Source organism: Pyxicephalus adspersus, chromosome Z (assembly GCF_032062135.1).
Source record: "Pyxicephalus adspersus chromosome Z, UCB_Pads_2.0, whole genome shotgun sequence".
NCBI lineage: Eukaryota > Metazoa > Chordata > Amphibia > Anura > Pyxicephalidae > Pyxicephalus > Pyxicephalus adspersus.
The window spans coordinates 10,433,837-10,449,816 of record NC_092871.1 but is presented as its reverse complement, the minus strand read 5'-3'; the positions used below and the strand labels follow the sequence as shown (position 1 = coordinate 10,449,816).

The following is a 15,980-nucleotide window of genomic DNA, read 5'->3' as shown; positions in this document are numbered from 1 at the left end:
TTGTTGTACCTGTATCATAAAATAATTGTAATAACATTATAATGATATAACATTTTATTTACAGATCTGTACCAATTACATCCAGAAAAGATAGATTTATAAAAATATTAAAGACTTATAGGCAGTTGGACCTCATTCCTTATCCCATTATATGGCAGTCTGGTGCAGTGCCAGCAAATTACAGCACAGGTTTGCATAAAAATATAGATATCTGTGCAATGAGTGTGTAAGGCTGGCCATACACTTGGTGATGGGTGCATGACTGATAGAAATGTTTTCAAATACCGATTATTACTAGAATGCAGACATCAACCATCACTTCTGACCTCAGCTGAAAGTGCTCCCAGTAACCACCAGCACAGAGAAGTGCCATTGACAAGAAAAAAAACCAGCAGAGCCATTATTAAATAAATGGCAGTGAGCCTCCCAGTGGGTGGTGATAATTAGGGAGCTGCCCCAGCTAAATATTCAGTCAAATGGCAATTTCTGATAAATGATCTGCCAATATTACCTGCAAATATGTTAATGCTTTAAAGATTTTCATTGGATTTAACATTATCTAATCTAGGGTCAATAAAAAATACACTGTGGTGTATGGCCACGTTTAGAGTAGCCACAGTCAGATAAATTCCTTGTAGGGAACAGAGTTCAGTAAACCCCCCTGTGTTATACCCTGCGATATGGGTGATGCAGGTAAATGTATTCTCTTTCCACCAAAGAAAAGGGAAGTTTTGGTGTTTATATAGGGACTGCATGCGAGATTATTAGTACTTCCAGTACTCACACAAGGAGATCTTCATTACCACCCATGGAAGCTATACAACCGGTGATAAATGAACAAGAAATAAAAAAAAATGACCCCCATGGGCATAGAATGTGTGATTGGTCTAAGCAAATTAGGTCATACATTTTATAAGATAGCATTTAGTTGCAACAAGGTTTTCATTTGCAGCAATTTTACTCAATATGTGCCAAGAAACCTCTAATGCTGGTCGTAGCAGAATAAAAAGTCATTGTATTATACAAAAACCTAAAGCATTTGGTTACCAATAAGGCTTAGGTCAAGATAAACCTAGTACTGCGAAAGGCACCACAATAAAAATGCAGCAATATAAGAAAGGCATTTTGTAATGCATCACTATTAATCCCTATGGAAGGGAAACTTGACCCTGCACCAAAAATAAACAGGAATTGTTTAATTTAAAATATAATAGTAAAGTGCCTTTGTGTAGCCGGAGGATGATAAGGCATGGTGAGATGAGCAGCCTGACCTAACATCACCAGCGTCATGAAACTTACACATCTGCCATAACAGTGTGCTGTCCTTGCAAGCCATCATTACAGCTAAACAGAACTTTCACTTTACATGAAATAAATTCCAGGTTAATCAAAGTATTTCAAAATCATTCAATGCATGTCCCTGTCTAGCATGGTGCAGAGAAGGAGCCTTTTCTTCTTTTGTGTCTCTACAGAGACACACTGCCTGCCAAGTCAGTCCTCCAATCTGCAAGGCAGGGGACATATCTGACATCTGCAGTGAGGCCACTGCTTCATTTGGAGACCAAAGCTCCTAATCTGCAGCTGCTGGAAGGGAACGTGATTTTCTATTCAGGATGTGGATGCTTTAGAAGAACAAACTGTAAGGCTTTCTGTTTTGATACACCTGCTATGTATTTTGCTGGATAAAAATGGAATGGAATTTTCTTCCAGACCAGGCTGGGTAACCACCAAGCTATATTATAGGTCCACATACATCTCCTGAGCAATTACTGCAATACAGATTGAATAGTCTTTTACAACACCCAGGTCCCAGCATGCAGGGATTGCTAAAACAAAACAGTTCCTTGACAGATAGTATTAGGTTGGCCTGGTCCACATACAGCACATGAGCAATTATAAAATCTCTTTCATGATCTAAGGCACCAGATCAATATGTTGTTAGAAAATAGATTTTTCAAGTAAAACAAGCTTCATAAATCCCTGCTATAATCACTAATAAATTATTTTATTTCTATATATACCTAGGGCAATGAGTGTTAGCAATTATTGAATAAAGAAAGAATTTATGTTAAATATCTCTACTTTCATTTAAAAGGGAGCAGCAATATCCCTATTAAAAAAAAAAAAAACCCTAAACATATACAGATTACCCCAAACCTTGAGTGAGGTCATGCTGGGTCCAGTCAGGTATTAAAGAACTTAAAGTCCCAGCATATCTACACATGGAACCACTTTGTAACAGCAGCTGGATTGGAAGAGTTCTTCAATACCGGACATGGATTATGACCCATATTGTTTCCTCTTGCTTACAGCTCAGTTGTCTCTGGAAGCAGATGCAAGTTGCCTTTTGGCAGTGGATTCTGGTTTCTTTATCAGAAACACGCTTCTGTCCTAACTACAGAAAGTATACAACTTGCACCTATTTTCAGACACAACAAGATAAATGCTTCAATTATACAAAAAACACCCTGAGAAGACCTGTACCCTTCTCCATTGATCCTGTAGAAAGTTTATTTTCTGATCCCATACCAGCATCAGTCATTACCCCTAAAAATCTCCACCAAACAAGTTATCTATAATGTCAGAAATGTCCCAGTTTCCCAGATTCCATATCATATAAAAACTGAAATATTAGTGTAATTCCTGGCAGTCACCTTCAACATGAGGTCAGTCCAATATAATAGCAGATGAGGCCAAGCCTCTGTCCCACTTAGAACCCACACACCTTTTGGGAAGACAAGAGTAGGAATTGCAGGTGACTTTGTAATTTGCATAGGAAGCCTTCTTCTGGCTCAAACACTAATATCGGTGAATCCTCGGAGCAGAACTGTGACCTTCCTGAAAGTACAAAAAAAACAAAAATTACCTAAACAAAGACAAATTTCCCTAAATAAACGTCAATGTGATTAAATAGCCCAACCTTCAGATTGGCCAATGAGCATTACCTTGATCCAGAAAACAATCGCACCAAACGCTAGCCCTGGCACCTGTGCTGGAGGTGAGTAGCAGTTGGGTATTCATAGAGAACTGGCTATGGAAGCATTTTATTGACTTTTCTATGCAAGATATGTACATACAGAGCCTGCTGTGGCTGATCTTTACTTTTTAAATGCAAAGATTCTAGATGAATCCTTATATATATATATATATATGAATAAGGTTTTACGACTTACATTCTACTCTTCTCAAGGCAGATGGACTCCAAGCACTGCACATGCCAGTGGACTATCAATTTCAGAATAATGCCAGCATGGTCCTCTCCTAATTATGTTCTGTCCACACCAGGAGGCTCCAGTCTCATGGGTAAACAGGGGGAAAGATTTCAGCAGTGAACTCATCGCCCCTTCCATTTTAAAAGCCAATCACAGCACCTGAACAGGTATTACCAGCATTCATATGTTTTTGAAGCAGTAGCAGATATCTCGGGCAAGTCTATTACCCCCTTACTAGCACAGTGTGCAAACCATTAAACTGTATGTGAAAGAGAAGTCCGCAACCAACAACCTCTGGTGTCAGCAGCTAAAATTCACATCTTCAATGTTTGGCTTACCAACAAGTAAAGCCCATGACAGTGTGCATGCATGTTACCTATGGAGTGCCAGCCGTGCAGGTTTGGCTATTCACCTGGTGACCCCCGGTCACCTGTGTGCACTTTTGGAGAGTTACTACTTCTCTCCCCATAATTAACGTCAATTGAAAACGATTGAGGATGCAACAACCCAGACATTTTACACACAGGTACAAAGGGGTCTTAATATGAAGCTGTACTGAATAATGTGGCCACTGAATGTAAAGGAGGAAGACCACCATATAAAGGAAAGTTGTGATCCTGACCTTATAGCGTGTCTTTCATCCCACCGCTCAGGATTAGCTTCTCCTGAAGTCTTTTGATGGTCAGATCCCTATTCTGAGAATCTAGCAGCATTTTCTAGAAAAAAAAAATAAAGGAAAATTTTAAATAATCTAGCATCCAACTTCTTTCATTATACTTAATGTAACATGTGTTTTATTACATCTGCAAATGTTTACATCTTCCATATAACACCACACAATGGGCATGATTAATTAAAACTCGCTCAGGCTGGAGAGGTTACACTTTTATCAATGAAACTGACGGATCCAGCAACCTTGGAATGAATCTGGTCCAGAATTCAAAACATTTGCTAGCAAATAACAAATGAAGAAATTAATTCCAGGTTTGCTGGATCACACAGCTTCACTAATGAAGAGAGCTTTAATAAATAAGCCCAATGTCCCAGTGCAACAAAATCTGATTTCAAAGAAGCAAGGTACAGTTTGATATCAGTAAGATTACATTACTGTTTATTTCATTGAATTGTAATCAATGCACGACAGGGATAAGGACAGACAACGGTTGTTGATCTCCTACTGAGCATGCAAAGTTGTGATTCAATGGCTTTGGTACCTTTGAAATCACAAATGCATGATGATTTGGGGTCAGCAAAGTACTGAAGTCACTGGGTCAGACAGGCAATTGGTATTTTCCCTAATGTAAAAGGTACTAAACCTCCTCCCTACAGGGAACAATAAGGGTTTAGTGAAATCTTATATATAGACAGTGCCCGAAAATAGGAAATGCGATAAGGTAACATTTATAATATCTCTAGATACATAAAAGTAAATGGCGTACAAAATAAATTAAAAAAGCAACCCCCCCATTTTGGATGCAGTATGATTCTCATCAATGGTGAGATTCTTTTTACTTCCTGACCTATAGATGAAACATGAAGTGAGAAGAAATCTCAGCAGGTGGAAAGTTGCCACCAGTATAAGTTTATATATTGAATAAGTTCTTTTCTATTCTTGCTCTGGTGACAAACTCAGAATGTTCTCAAATTTTCATTTCCAAAATTGATCATCAGGACAAACAATGACGATGATTCTCCCCAGCAAGGACACAGCGATTAAAGCTTACAGGGGATCTAATCCCTTAACCACCCAAGCCAAAACAACCAAAAATTTGCCTTTAGATATGTATATTATTTCTCGGTAGGAAATGCACAGTAATATCATTTTTTCCCATTATACATAGGGCTCCTTATAAAACAAGGGATCATACATTCCCTCAAATATTCCCTGCTGGGAAAATTTTAGATCCATGTGTTTCAATGGCAGTAGATGATTCCCACCAGGTAATGTCAGATTCCTTGTTTTTTAAATAGAGCCCATTTAGTGTAAAGCATCCCAATAATTATTATTATTATTATTATTATTATTATTAATAATAATAATAATTAAACAGTATTTATATAGCGCCAACATATTACACAGCGCTGTACATTAAATAGGGCTAGCAAATTGCAGACAGATACAGACAGTAACAGAGGAGGAGGAGAGGACCCTGCCCCGAAGAGCTTACAATCCTCAAGCTTTTGCATTTCTACAAATGCCAGCATGTTTTAAAAGAATGCTACTATTGTGCTCAGCCATGCTGGGACTTGTAGTGCTTGAACAGCCATCAGTTTGCTTTGTGTCACCTTGGTGGCCTGGTCCCTCTCTCTGGCAAGGTCGTGCAGTTGCAGCAGGTTGGTCTGGGCCTGGCACAGCTCAGAGTTATGCCGCTGCTTCTCGGTCCTTAGTTCAGCTTCCTTTGCCCGCAGAGCCTCCTTTAGGATCTTCTTCTCCTCTGCTGAAGCCTGCAGACGGTTTTTACAGTGCCGTAGCTGTTCCTATTTCAGAGCAAATAAAAAGGTTTTATGTAAATCTCATGTGTGTCCCCATCACAACATTCAGTTAAAATAAGGTCCTCCTGGAGGATGATCTGGTTTAATATAAAAATATTTATATAGTGCCAACATTACCCAGCGCTGTACATTAAATAGGGGCTGCAAATGACAAACAGATACAATCAGTGACAGGAGGAAAATAGGAGGGGGATATGGATTGGTGGGTGCATTGATTTGTTTAGATTTTATACAGCCTATTCACTGTAAAAGCCTTCCTTATGTGGACATCCAAAGACCTGAGCCTGTGATGTAGTTTAAAACCCATTTGTATAAAATTTAAATTAAAGTTGTTAAATGTTAAACTAGCCAGCAATAACTTGTTTAGTAACCTCTTCTTGAAATTCCTGCATTTGCCACATTCCAATATTTTCATGTCAGACCAATTGGTAGTCTCACTACTAACACTGACTGCTCCTTAGCAATTCTTTGTAATTGAAATCTCCGCTGGCTTAGTCAGCAATGCATTCATGAGTTTTGTATATACCTCAAAGAAAAGGCCATAAAAGACAAAATTATCTCTTATATAATTCTGTTTCAAACTGGTATGTCACCCTGGCAAAAACATGGGGCCCCTTGCTCATCAAACACAGCGAGACGGCTGGAATGGGCACAATACAACTACTGAACCATGTGAAATTTGCTCAGAAGTCAGCCACTTGTGAAAAGCCTTCACAGACTCGCAGCTGCACTGCGCTCCCAGCCATCCGAACACCCAGCCAAATACATCATCATTTCTACAGATTACAATAAACTTAATGCTAGGACAGAGGCAGCAAACCAATATTATAAATGGCACTTTAAACTGAAAATGGCCAAATACATCATTGGGGAATACAAGGTTCAGTTCACGAAATTTTAACATAAGGATTTTTTTATTAGCCATGTGAATATAATATTCAGATTGTAATCATCTGAACATAACTGGCACTTTGTTCAAAAATTATGATCTGTTTGCTAGGAGAGTCCGGCCTATAGAATATATGTGAGCTGTTTTACTTGTCAAAGAATTTGTTCTCTTCAAATCTCAATCCTTTCATACCCAGCATATCCATCTACTCAATATTCATCACCAACATACATACTGTACAATTTCAGGTACCTAGAAGCATACTAAAATCCATTTCATTCTTTTTCAAAGATTACTCATTTTTTTTCTATCCTGAAGTTTTCAGACATCAAGGCGATCCAGGGAAGGGCTGGGTGCATAATTATGATTATTATTCAGTTGCCAGGTTTGTGAACCAGTAAGACATGGTCCAGGCAAGTTTTCTCACCTGTGTTTTAGGTGCTTACTGTAATAACACATTTTCTTTATTTTTTGTGCACTGCCAAGTTTATCACAAATGGAGATTTGTAGTCTTCACAGATGCTTCAGCTTTGCCTAAATTTCATTGCAGTGAGCCACATTGGAATTGAAGCAAAGCATCCAGGTGCTTCTATAAAGAATTGACTAAGCTCATTGTGGTAATGTATTCTAACTCATTGCATGTTTATAGCACATTGCAATCTGAAAACTGTGGAGACTTACAGACCCCAGCAGATCTGATGACATTATTTGAAAGCAGTTAGCCATGAATGGGTAACCAAAGTTCAGCTGAATTTGATAATTAAGGACCCAAGATTAAAAATGGAGTACTTTAGCCTTTGCAACACTGTACTGACCTGGAGCAGGGTCTGGCATTCATTAAGAGCATTCAGTAGATCCTTGACGTCTTTCTGGTGTTGGGCACTCTGCTTTTGGTTCTCCGTATGGGCCTGAGACAGGAGACGACTCTTTTCCTGTAGCTGGGATACTAGAGGATTAGGAGCAGAGAGGCCGGGGAATGAGCCACCAAGGTCATCCAGTCCTTGAGACAGAAGGGAGTCCGCCAGAGCCTTTAATAAGGACAAGAAAATACCATCAAAAGGAAACTTGTGATAAAAAGGCTGCCATGGCTTCTGGAATTACTAACTACCTGGCTGTCATAGGGATATATTGGAAATAATACTTGCCTCCAGATTCTGGTCTGTTTGGTAAAGTTTTAAAGCTCAAGTATGCAGCCAGACTCATCCATCCCCCCCCCCCCCGCTGCATCTCTCTATAGTTTTCTTCATTGGCTTCCATTTCACCTGAGAATCAAATTCAAGCTCCTGTGCTTTGCCTTCAAATCCCTCCACAGCTCCTGTCCAACCTACCTCTCTGACCTGGTAGAAAATACCCCCCTAGCTGCTCCCGTTGCTCCTCCAACTACCTACTAATGACTTCCTCGCTCAAAACCTTATCACACGCACGACTCCAAGACTTTTCCAGAGCTGCCCCGATTCCTCGTCCCATTCGGCTTGCTCCTACGTTCCACTCATTTATAAGAGCACTCAAAACACACTTTTTCAGACTTGCCTACCCATCTTCTCCTGTCTCTTAAAACACTCACTACTTCTCATTACTCCATATCCTCCCTCCTATTGCGTGAGACTTCCCCCACCGCCTAAATTGTAAGCTCTTCTGGGCAGAGTTCTCTCCTCCTCCTGTGTCACTGTCTGTATCTGTCTGTCATTTGCAACCCCTATGTAATGTACAGTGCTGCGTAATATGTTGGCGCTATATAAATCCTGTTTATTAATAATAATAATAATAATAATATTATGCCTGGTGCCTAGCATTTCCAAGCATTTCCTGGTGCCTAAGTTCCAATAGTGCAGAGAACACTTCAGAGTAATTTCTGTTCTTGTAGATGTCAATCTAGTGTACCCATTGCACTCAAAGATAAAATTCATAGTTACATAGTAAGTCAGGTTGAAAAAAAAACTTAAGTCCATCAAGTTCAACCACTAGGGAAATAAACATATCCCAGATATAAAACCCTATAAAAACATAGTTAGTCCAGAGGAAGGCAAAAAAAAAACCCTGGTACAATTTGCTTCAACAAATAAGGCAATCGGATGTTCCCTGGATCAACAGTCACTGTTAATTTTACATTAAAGCCTTAATACCCAGTTATATTCTGTTCTTCTAGATATCATCCAGCTTTTTCATAAAGCAATCTATAGTAGTTGCTGAAACTACTTCCTGAGGGAGCCGATTCCTCATTTTCACAGACCTTACAGTGAAGAATCCCTTCCTTATCCGGAGCTTAAACTTCTTTTCCTCCAGACGCAAAGAGTGCCCTCTTGTTCTTTGTAATGACCTTAAAGTGAATAATGGGGAAGAGAGATCTCTATATGGACCATCTATATATTTATACAGGGTGATCATATCCCCCCTTATACGTCTCTTCTCAAGGGAGAATAGATTCAGTTCAGCTAATCTCTCCTCATAGCTGAGCTCCTCCATTCCTTTTATTAGTTTAGTTGCCCTTCTCTGTACTCTCTCCAATTCCACAATGTCCTTTTTGTGAACTGGTGCCCAAAACTGGACTGCATATTCCAGATGTGGTCTGACCAATGCTTTGTACAGGGGCAGGATTATGTCTCCATCTCTGCAGTCTATTCATCTTTTATTACAAGAAAGTACTTTGCTAGCTTTAGATATTGCAGCTTGGCATTGCATGCTGTTATTAAGTCTATGATCTACCAGGACCCCAGATCCTTTTCCATTTCTGAACCCCCAAATGTATTCCCCCTAGACAGTATGAAGCATGCATGTTGTTAGGCCCCAAGTGCATAACTTTACATTTATCTATATTAAATGTCATTTGCCACTTGGCTGCCCAATCAAACAGTACATCCAGGTCTGCTTGTGTATTATAGACATCCTGTATTCATGTCTAGTTTGGTTAGAACATATTCAGCAATCCTTATCTTTTTATGGTGGGGGCACCCAGAGGAAACACAGGAAAGATATATGTGGTCATGTCTGCACTGGCTATAGAAACCCGGATCTCAGAGCTTCCTTGGCCATATTTCTAGCTAAGCTACCAAGAAGCCCATATTGTTCTGCTTGACCTACTCACCTGGACATCTTGGTTGCTGCTGCTCAGTGCTCCTTGTACAGCTGTGATCAGGGCATCTTTCTCCCGCAGAGCGGCCCGGCGCAGGGCGTCCTGGGATGCAGCTGACCGTATGGCAGAGTCCAGTGCCACCTCCAGATGCTGAATGGTAAAGTCCTTCTCCCCCAAGATGTCACGCAGCGCCTTGCGAAAGGAGAACAATCATTACTGGAAGCTCAGATTAGAATCTGCTCCAAATAACACTGCGTGACAATGTTCTAATTAGATGTAAACCCCAATTGGATGACATTTATTTTGCTAATGCACAGTGTGTCAAACAATTGCCATGGTTCTTTGTACACAGAAAAAGAAAAAAAAAATGTGTTACTTTGTTTTTATCCTTTTTCACATCTCCGGGTCACTACACATCTATCTGCGTTGCTTCAGCAGTGGCTGAAAGTTAAGGATCTGTGATAAGAATGTTGCATTGTGCAATGTGTCTCTCCATAGGGGTGCATGTGACAGGGAGACAATGCAGGAGAATTGGGAGACATTCGTCATTCTATAAAACGGGGGGTGCCGTAGCACCGATCTTCAGAAATGGATGGACAAAACTCCCAAGCCGCACAATCCTTTACCTAAGTGTCACATTGGGCCCCTGCCTGCTGCCTAATATACCTGCACATTCAAGCCAGATATTACCATTGCTGCAGCAGACACCATAAGGGTTAGATCTGCCAACAGCTAAATTTTGAAAAAGCATTTGCAGTTTCTAATATCTATAAATACCAGTCACACAGAGGAAAGCTTTCGTAAATGCTATTAAGGCCCAGCATGTTTTATGCCTGTCCATCTGCTGTTTGCTAAAAATACATTTAATCCAATGTATAGCACAAAATGAGGATGCAGTGTAGGTTTTATTTTGCACCAATATGGCCGTTTTATTTACACGTGGCTCATTACAGAACACGCACCCACTTGCTGGTTTTAGCCATATGTGGCCTTTTCAAAGCGTTGACCATTTGTATTATGGGGACAGAAATGGGCGAAAATCTGGTAAAATAAATGACAACCCAGGAGTTTGAATAAATTACCCTGGAGGTCCTCAATAGAATACATTTATGGCATTTTCTTACAGGGGTCCTAAGTTTCTCCCAAGCTCTTTACTCACATCATCATCTCCACTGATCTGCAATGGCCAATCTTGTTACCAAGCTCATTCTGCAGCTTCTCATTTTTCTATTTTGCTGTACTAGTACATGCCCCAGGACCGCACTTACCGTGATGGTGTCCTGATTCTCTCTCAGAACCTTTGTCAGCCTTGTTATGTCCTCCTCTCTCACTCTCATCTCTTCCTGTAAACGTTCGATTTCGGCATCTCTTTGTCGCTTGATCTCAGCCAATTCCTCCCCTTCTTTCTGCAGAGGTGGGAGTGCAATAAAAATCAAGATTTACATTCATTAATGCAGAACTCCTTCCAAACCCAATAAAATAAAAAGCAACTTTTGAGTGTAATATTCACTTCCAACCCAGACATCTCACCACAGTACCTATTTTCTGCCACAACATGCCCTCGGTGCAATGGCCAGCATTACAAGTATTTAGCCTACTTTCTGTGATCTCAGCCTGTGACTAGACAGCAAAAGCCAAAGCAGCACAGAAATAGAGGAACTCTGGCAATTGTAGGGCACAATGACAGCATGAACTGGCAGGTGTGACTATGGCATAGCAGTCAAGGTAATCACATGCTTAGAACTACACCACTGGCAATTTTCTAAGGGAGATCCAAAACTGTCACTGGACAACAGGATCATAAAATAGTTCTAGGTCTCACATTTCTGATTCTTTCCTGAATTAGTAACATTAAGAGCATTATACTGGAGAACATATTAATGGCTATACTGGAGAACATATTAATGGCTAGACTGGACACCATATGCACAAGATGATAAATAGTCTTTAAAGCAACAGAAATGTATTAAAACAAGACAAAGAAATAACTGGACTGGAAAAACGAAAATGTGCAACCTATAGCTACCAAACAATTTTTCAGTGTACACACATCAGATTATTCTCATCTGATTATCGTTACAGGGCTAGAATCAGACAAGAATCTGATGTGTGTACAGTAGTCGTCCGAGGTCGTTCATGGATCCTTCCTAATGAATCCACGAAAGATGAATGACCGCAATTGAAGTGAAGTGGGGAGAGCACAGCAGGGTGCTGCTCCATCATTCTCCCTAATCCATAAAGCAGAACGGTGCTGTATGTACAGCGCTTGTTCATGGATATTTCAGTCTTTTGTCATTGGAAAGGATTGTGAAAGATCCTTACCAACGACAAAAGTCTATTGTGTGTACATAGCTAAACATTAAAGTACCATTATAAATGAGTTGCTACCCTGCTGGAAGCATTTTGAAATGTTTGACAAATAGAAGAAAATACTACGGTTGTCTTGTCAAATATCTCTAATAAAGTTCCTAGTTTTTTAATCAAGGACTACAATTATTGTTGATGCTGCAAAGACCTGGGAGTGGTAGTTTCTGAATAGTATACCAAAAAACAATGGGTAGGGCTGACACTTTTCAATTCATTCCAAGCACAATATCAATCAATCGTTATTAAACAATAACACAAACACAGTCATATGATGCAATCAGTGATATTACTAAAATTCACCTTCATCTGCTCCTCCCTTATTTTCAACTTCTCCACAAAATCTATGACGAGATCTCTGTCGGAATCGGAGGTCACCGGCAGTGTTAACATCAAGGTTAGGCATTCCTAAAGGCAAGAAAATACTTGGCGTTATATCAGTATTCCTAATTTATGTTATTTTTTTACACACACCCCAATGCCATTGTGCCACCCTGCATACCAACCTCCAGCAGTTCTTCTTTACATTTCAGAGTCCTGATGAGCTCTCGCACCAATTCCTGCTGTTCTGATGAATTCTCCTAGAATGCAAACAAAATATTCACAATTAAAATCATAAAAGATATTTATTGAGGAACCTGTCTAGAAACAAATCTTGAGGTTGTCAAAGTTTTTTGGGGCATTTAATGCTCAACCTTGTGCCATTTCTATAAGAGCCATTGGCTTAGGATAAGTGACAGTGGATCACCTGGACCCAAATATTTCTCAAGAACCAGTAATGTATAGAGAAGCGTGGGAGCTTAGAAGCTTGTACCCTCAAAAAGGTCATCAAAGTAGCTAATGCATTTCTATGTCTTGGTTTCCCAAGCCCAACTACAGACTTTGAATCCCATGCTCTTATGCCTCCCTCCATTGGGGCAAACCTGAAACTTTATAACAGAATCTTTATACCAAAGTCTGCTCATGTACAGAGATAGTAGAGGCCATCATATATTCTGACTACCTATCACTTTTCAAACACAATACCCACTTTGGGTAGACAGATAATGTCCAAAACCAGCTCCATTACGGTTATGACTCATACAATGTCATAGCATAGTGACATGACTATGGACTTTGTACATAAATGCTGTGTAATATTAATATTAATAGTTTATTTATTGGTAGGTAACTAGTCATCTCCGTTATATAAAAAGTTATTGTACACGATGCTCAATGCTAGCAGCAGGCACGCCAATTTTATTTTTTAACAACTGATGACATTGCAAATTAAATTTAAAGAAGTTTATATAGTTTATGTGCGATACAGCAGTGAAGGTGCTGCACTTTGTTCTTAATATATACTTAGAATCAAATTCAAGCTCCTGTGCTTTGCCGTCAAATCCCTCCACAGTTCTTACCCCACTCACCTTTCTGACCTGATAGAAGAATCCCCCCCTAGCTGCTCTCCTTGTTCCTCCAGTGACCTTATACTGACTTCCTCACTCATAACCTCATCACACGCACGGCTCCATGACTTTTCTAGAGCTGCCCCAACTCTCTGGAATGGTCTTCCTCGTCCTATTCGGCTTGTTCCTACTTTCTGCACATTTAAAAGAGCCCTCAAAACCCAAGACTTCAACCTTACCTACCCATCTTCTTGTGTCTTTTGAAACCGTCACTGCTTCCCACCATTCCATATCTCCCCTCCTATTTGTGTATTAATTCCCCCACCTACTAGATTGTAAGCTCTTCGGGGCAGGGTCCTCCCCTCCTGAATCAATGTCTGTATTCATCTGTCATTTTCAACCCCTATTTAACGTATAGCGCTGCGTAATATTTTGGAGCCATATGAATCCTGTTTATTATTCATAATAATAATAGTAAATAATTTGTCATCATAGTGACTAACACTGCAACTGTGCGGAAAGGCTTTAGTGTGCTCCAAACTCAATGAACCTCAAATCAATAGGAGTTCCTCATTTTTCAAATCTGATTTTTTGTTTGGTCATCCCTATACCTGGTGCTAATGGGGTGGTGGCCATGCATTTATTAATAAAGCCTAAACTCGACCTTACAAACAAGAACTTCCTATAAGGTTACTCAAATCTTGGTCTTGTTTATATATGTATGTTGTACATCTGTTCTGTAATACAGCATGAAACAGCTCCCGCACTTTGCTCTTGTGGAGGAGCTTCCTGTAATAGGGACCGGTCAGTGCTGCCCATTTTCCTTGCACAGGGTGGCTGTTTTCTGTAGGCAGCAAAAGGGCAACCAGAAATAATAGGTAATGATTCCCAGTGGTATTATGCACATCAATAGAGTTCTCATCTGCACAATTGCTTTTGAGTAATAGTTCATATACATGGTTATACATAGCTCTTCCACACTGCACAGCCCTCATTGTAAGGACAGAAGACACCATTATTTTCTGCTGCAACTTCATTTTAAGCTCTCCTAAAGTCAAATATAACAACTGCTTGCATTTAAACAAACGCACCAAATAAATATATATATAATACATCAATATATACAGAGCTGCATTCATTTATATATTATATATCTGCTTGGAGTTTAGTTTTAAAACAATTGCATATGATTACGGCTATATTAGATGTATTTATACAGCGCCAACATATTGCACAGCGCTGTCACACAGACACCATGAGTTCCATTTACAGATCATTGCTTTATTTAATAAATAAACACAGTGACACAGACTGCATGAGTCAAATGTTAACATTCCTTGGCATGCGATTTATAAAGAAGCGAAACGCCCATTACATAAAACACATCTTTCTGGTCTGTCAAGCTTATATACATCACACCGGCGTGATCCATGAGTCAGGTAAAGGTTAATTATCAGGTATATTGTCATTAAAGGTAAACAATAACTATGCAGAGGCTTCAGGTCCAGGGAAACATGACCTCAAACTAAACCACCCTACCTGGTGACTTCATGTAACTCCTTCTGGGCTCATTGACACCATAAGGCCTGTGTGTTGCAGTGAATGTATTTTCATGCATTGCAGCTTGTTGCTTTAGCCATGGGCTGTTAAAAACAGAGCCTACACATTCATTGATTGTGATGCGCTATAACACACTAGACAGGAGATGGGTTTTCGGTGCAATTAGCTTTAAACAGCAATGGACATAATTATTGATATACAGTATTTATATAGTGCCGACATATTAGGCAGCGCTGTACAAAGTCCATAGTCATGTCACTAGCTGTCCCTCAAAGGGGCTCACAATCCAATGTCCCATCATAGTCATTTGTCAAAGATCAATTTTGTGGAGAAGCCAATCACCCTAACTGAATGTTTTTGGAATGTGGGAGGAACTGGAGAACCTGGAGGAAACCCACGCACAAGGAGAACCTGCAAACGCAATGTAGTTAGAGTCTTGGCCGGGATTCAATCCTGGGACCTAGTGCTGCAAAGAGTGCTAACCTCTAAGCCACTGTACATTCTAATTTATGTTAGCCCACATGTCACGTTGTGAGCCCTCCAGACTTGACTTTCTCTCACCCCTACTTGCCTGGTCATTGCAATAAGTATGGCCAAGATTAGACTTGCCACTGCAGTACCATATGTGTTCATTACAGTCAAAATAGGAATTTTAGGTGCATTCCCAGATGTGTCCTGGAACGGTCACCACAGCAGGAGATGAGTCACAGGAACATCTACCCCCTGAAGAATCAGGGACAGGACCCACATTACCTCCAACGCCATACTGCTATCCACTACTGTGTAAAGGCCTGAAGAGGTTCCCACTTTTCTGTGCTAAATACTGAATGTAGAGCTGACCCTATGAACCAGTGTACATAAGAGTTTCCTTTACTTTCTGCCCTGATGTCAAAAGGTCAAAATATTAAACAGAGAAGAACACATGCATCGATTAGGACCTATCATAGCAATGAAAACAATGCAAAGGTTTCCCAGCATGCATTCTTACTAGCCAGCGGACCCAT

General features: G+C 40.0%; 1 protein-coding gene across 1 annotated transcript in view; it reads right to left on the bottom strand.

The window, feature by feature from the left end:
- Nucleotides 1–36: 36 nt before the first annotated feature.
- The window catches only part of LOC140344377 (uncharacterized), a 29,277-nt gene continuing 13,333 nt past the window's right edge, over nt 37–15,980 (bottom strand). Inside the window, exons 4-11 of the mRNA XM_072431509.1 lie at nt 12,535–12,609; nt 12,332–12,436; nt 10,933–11,070; nt 9,677–9,856; nt 7,410–7,622; nt 5,499–5,690; nt 3,835–3,928; nt 37–2,838 (exon numbers count right to left, since the gene is read on the bottom strand). Coding sequence (XP_072287610.1) covers nt 3,836–3,928; nt 5,499–5,690; nt 7,410–7,622; nt 9,677–9,856; nt 10,933–11,070; nt 12,332–12,436; nt 12,535–12,609 — 996 coding nt within the window. The 3' untranslated portion in view covers nt 37–2,838; nt 3,835. The remainder of the gene's footprint in view (nt 2,839–3,834; nt 3,929–5,498; nt 5,691–7,409; nt 7,623–9,676; nt 9,857–10,932; nt 11,071–12,331; nt 12,437–12,534; nt 12,610–15,980) is intronic.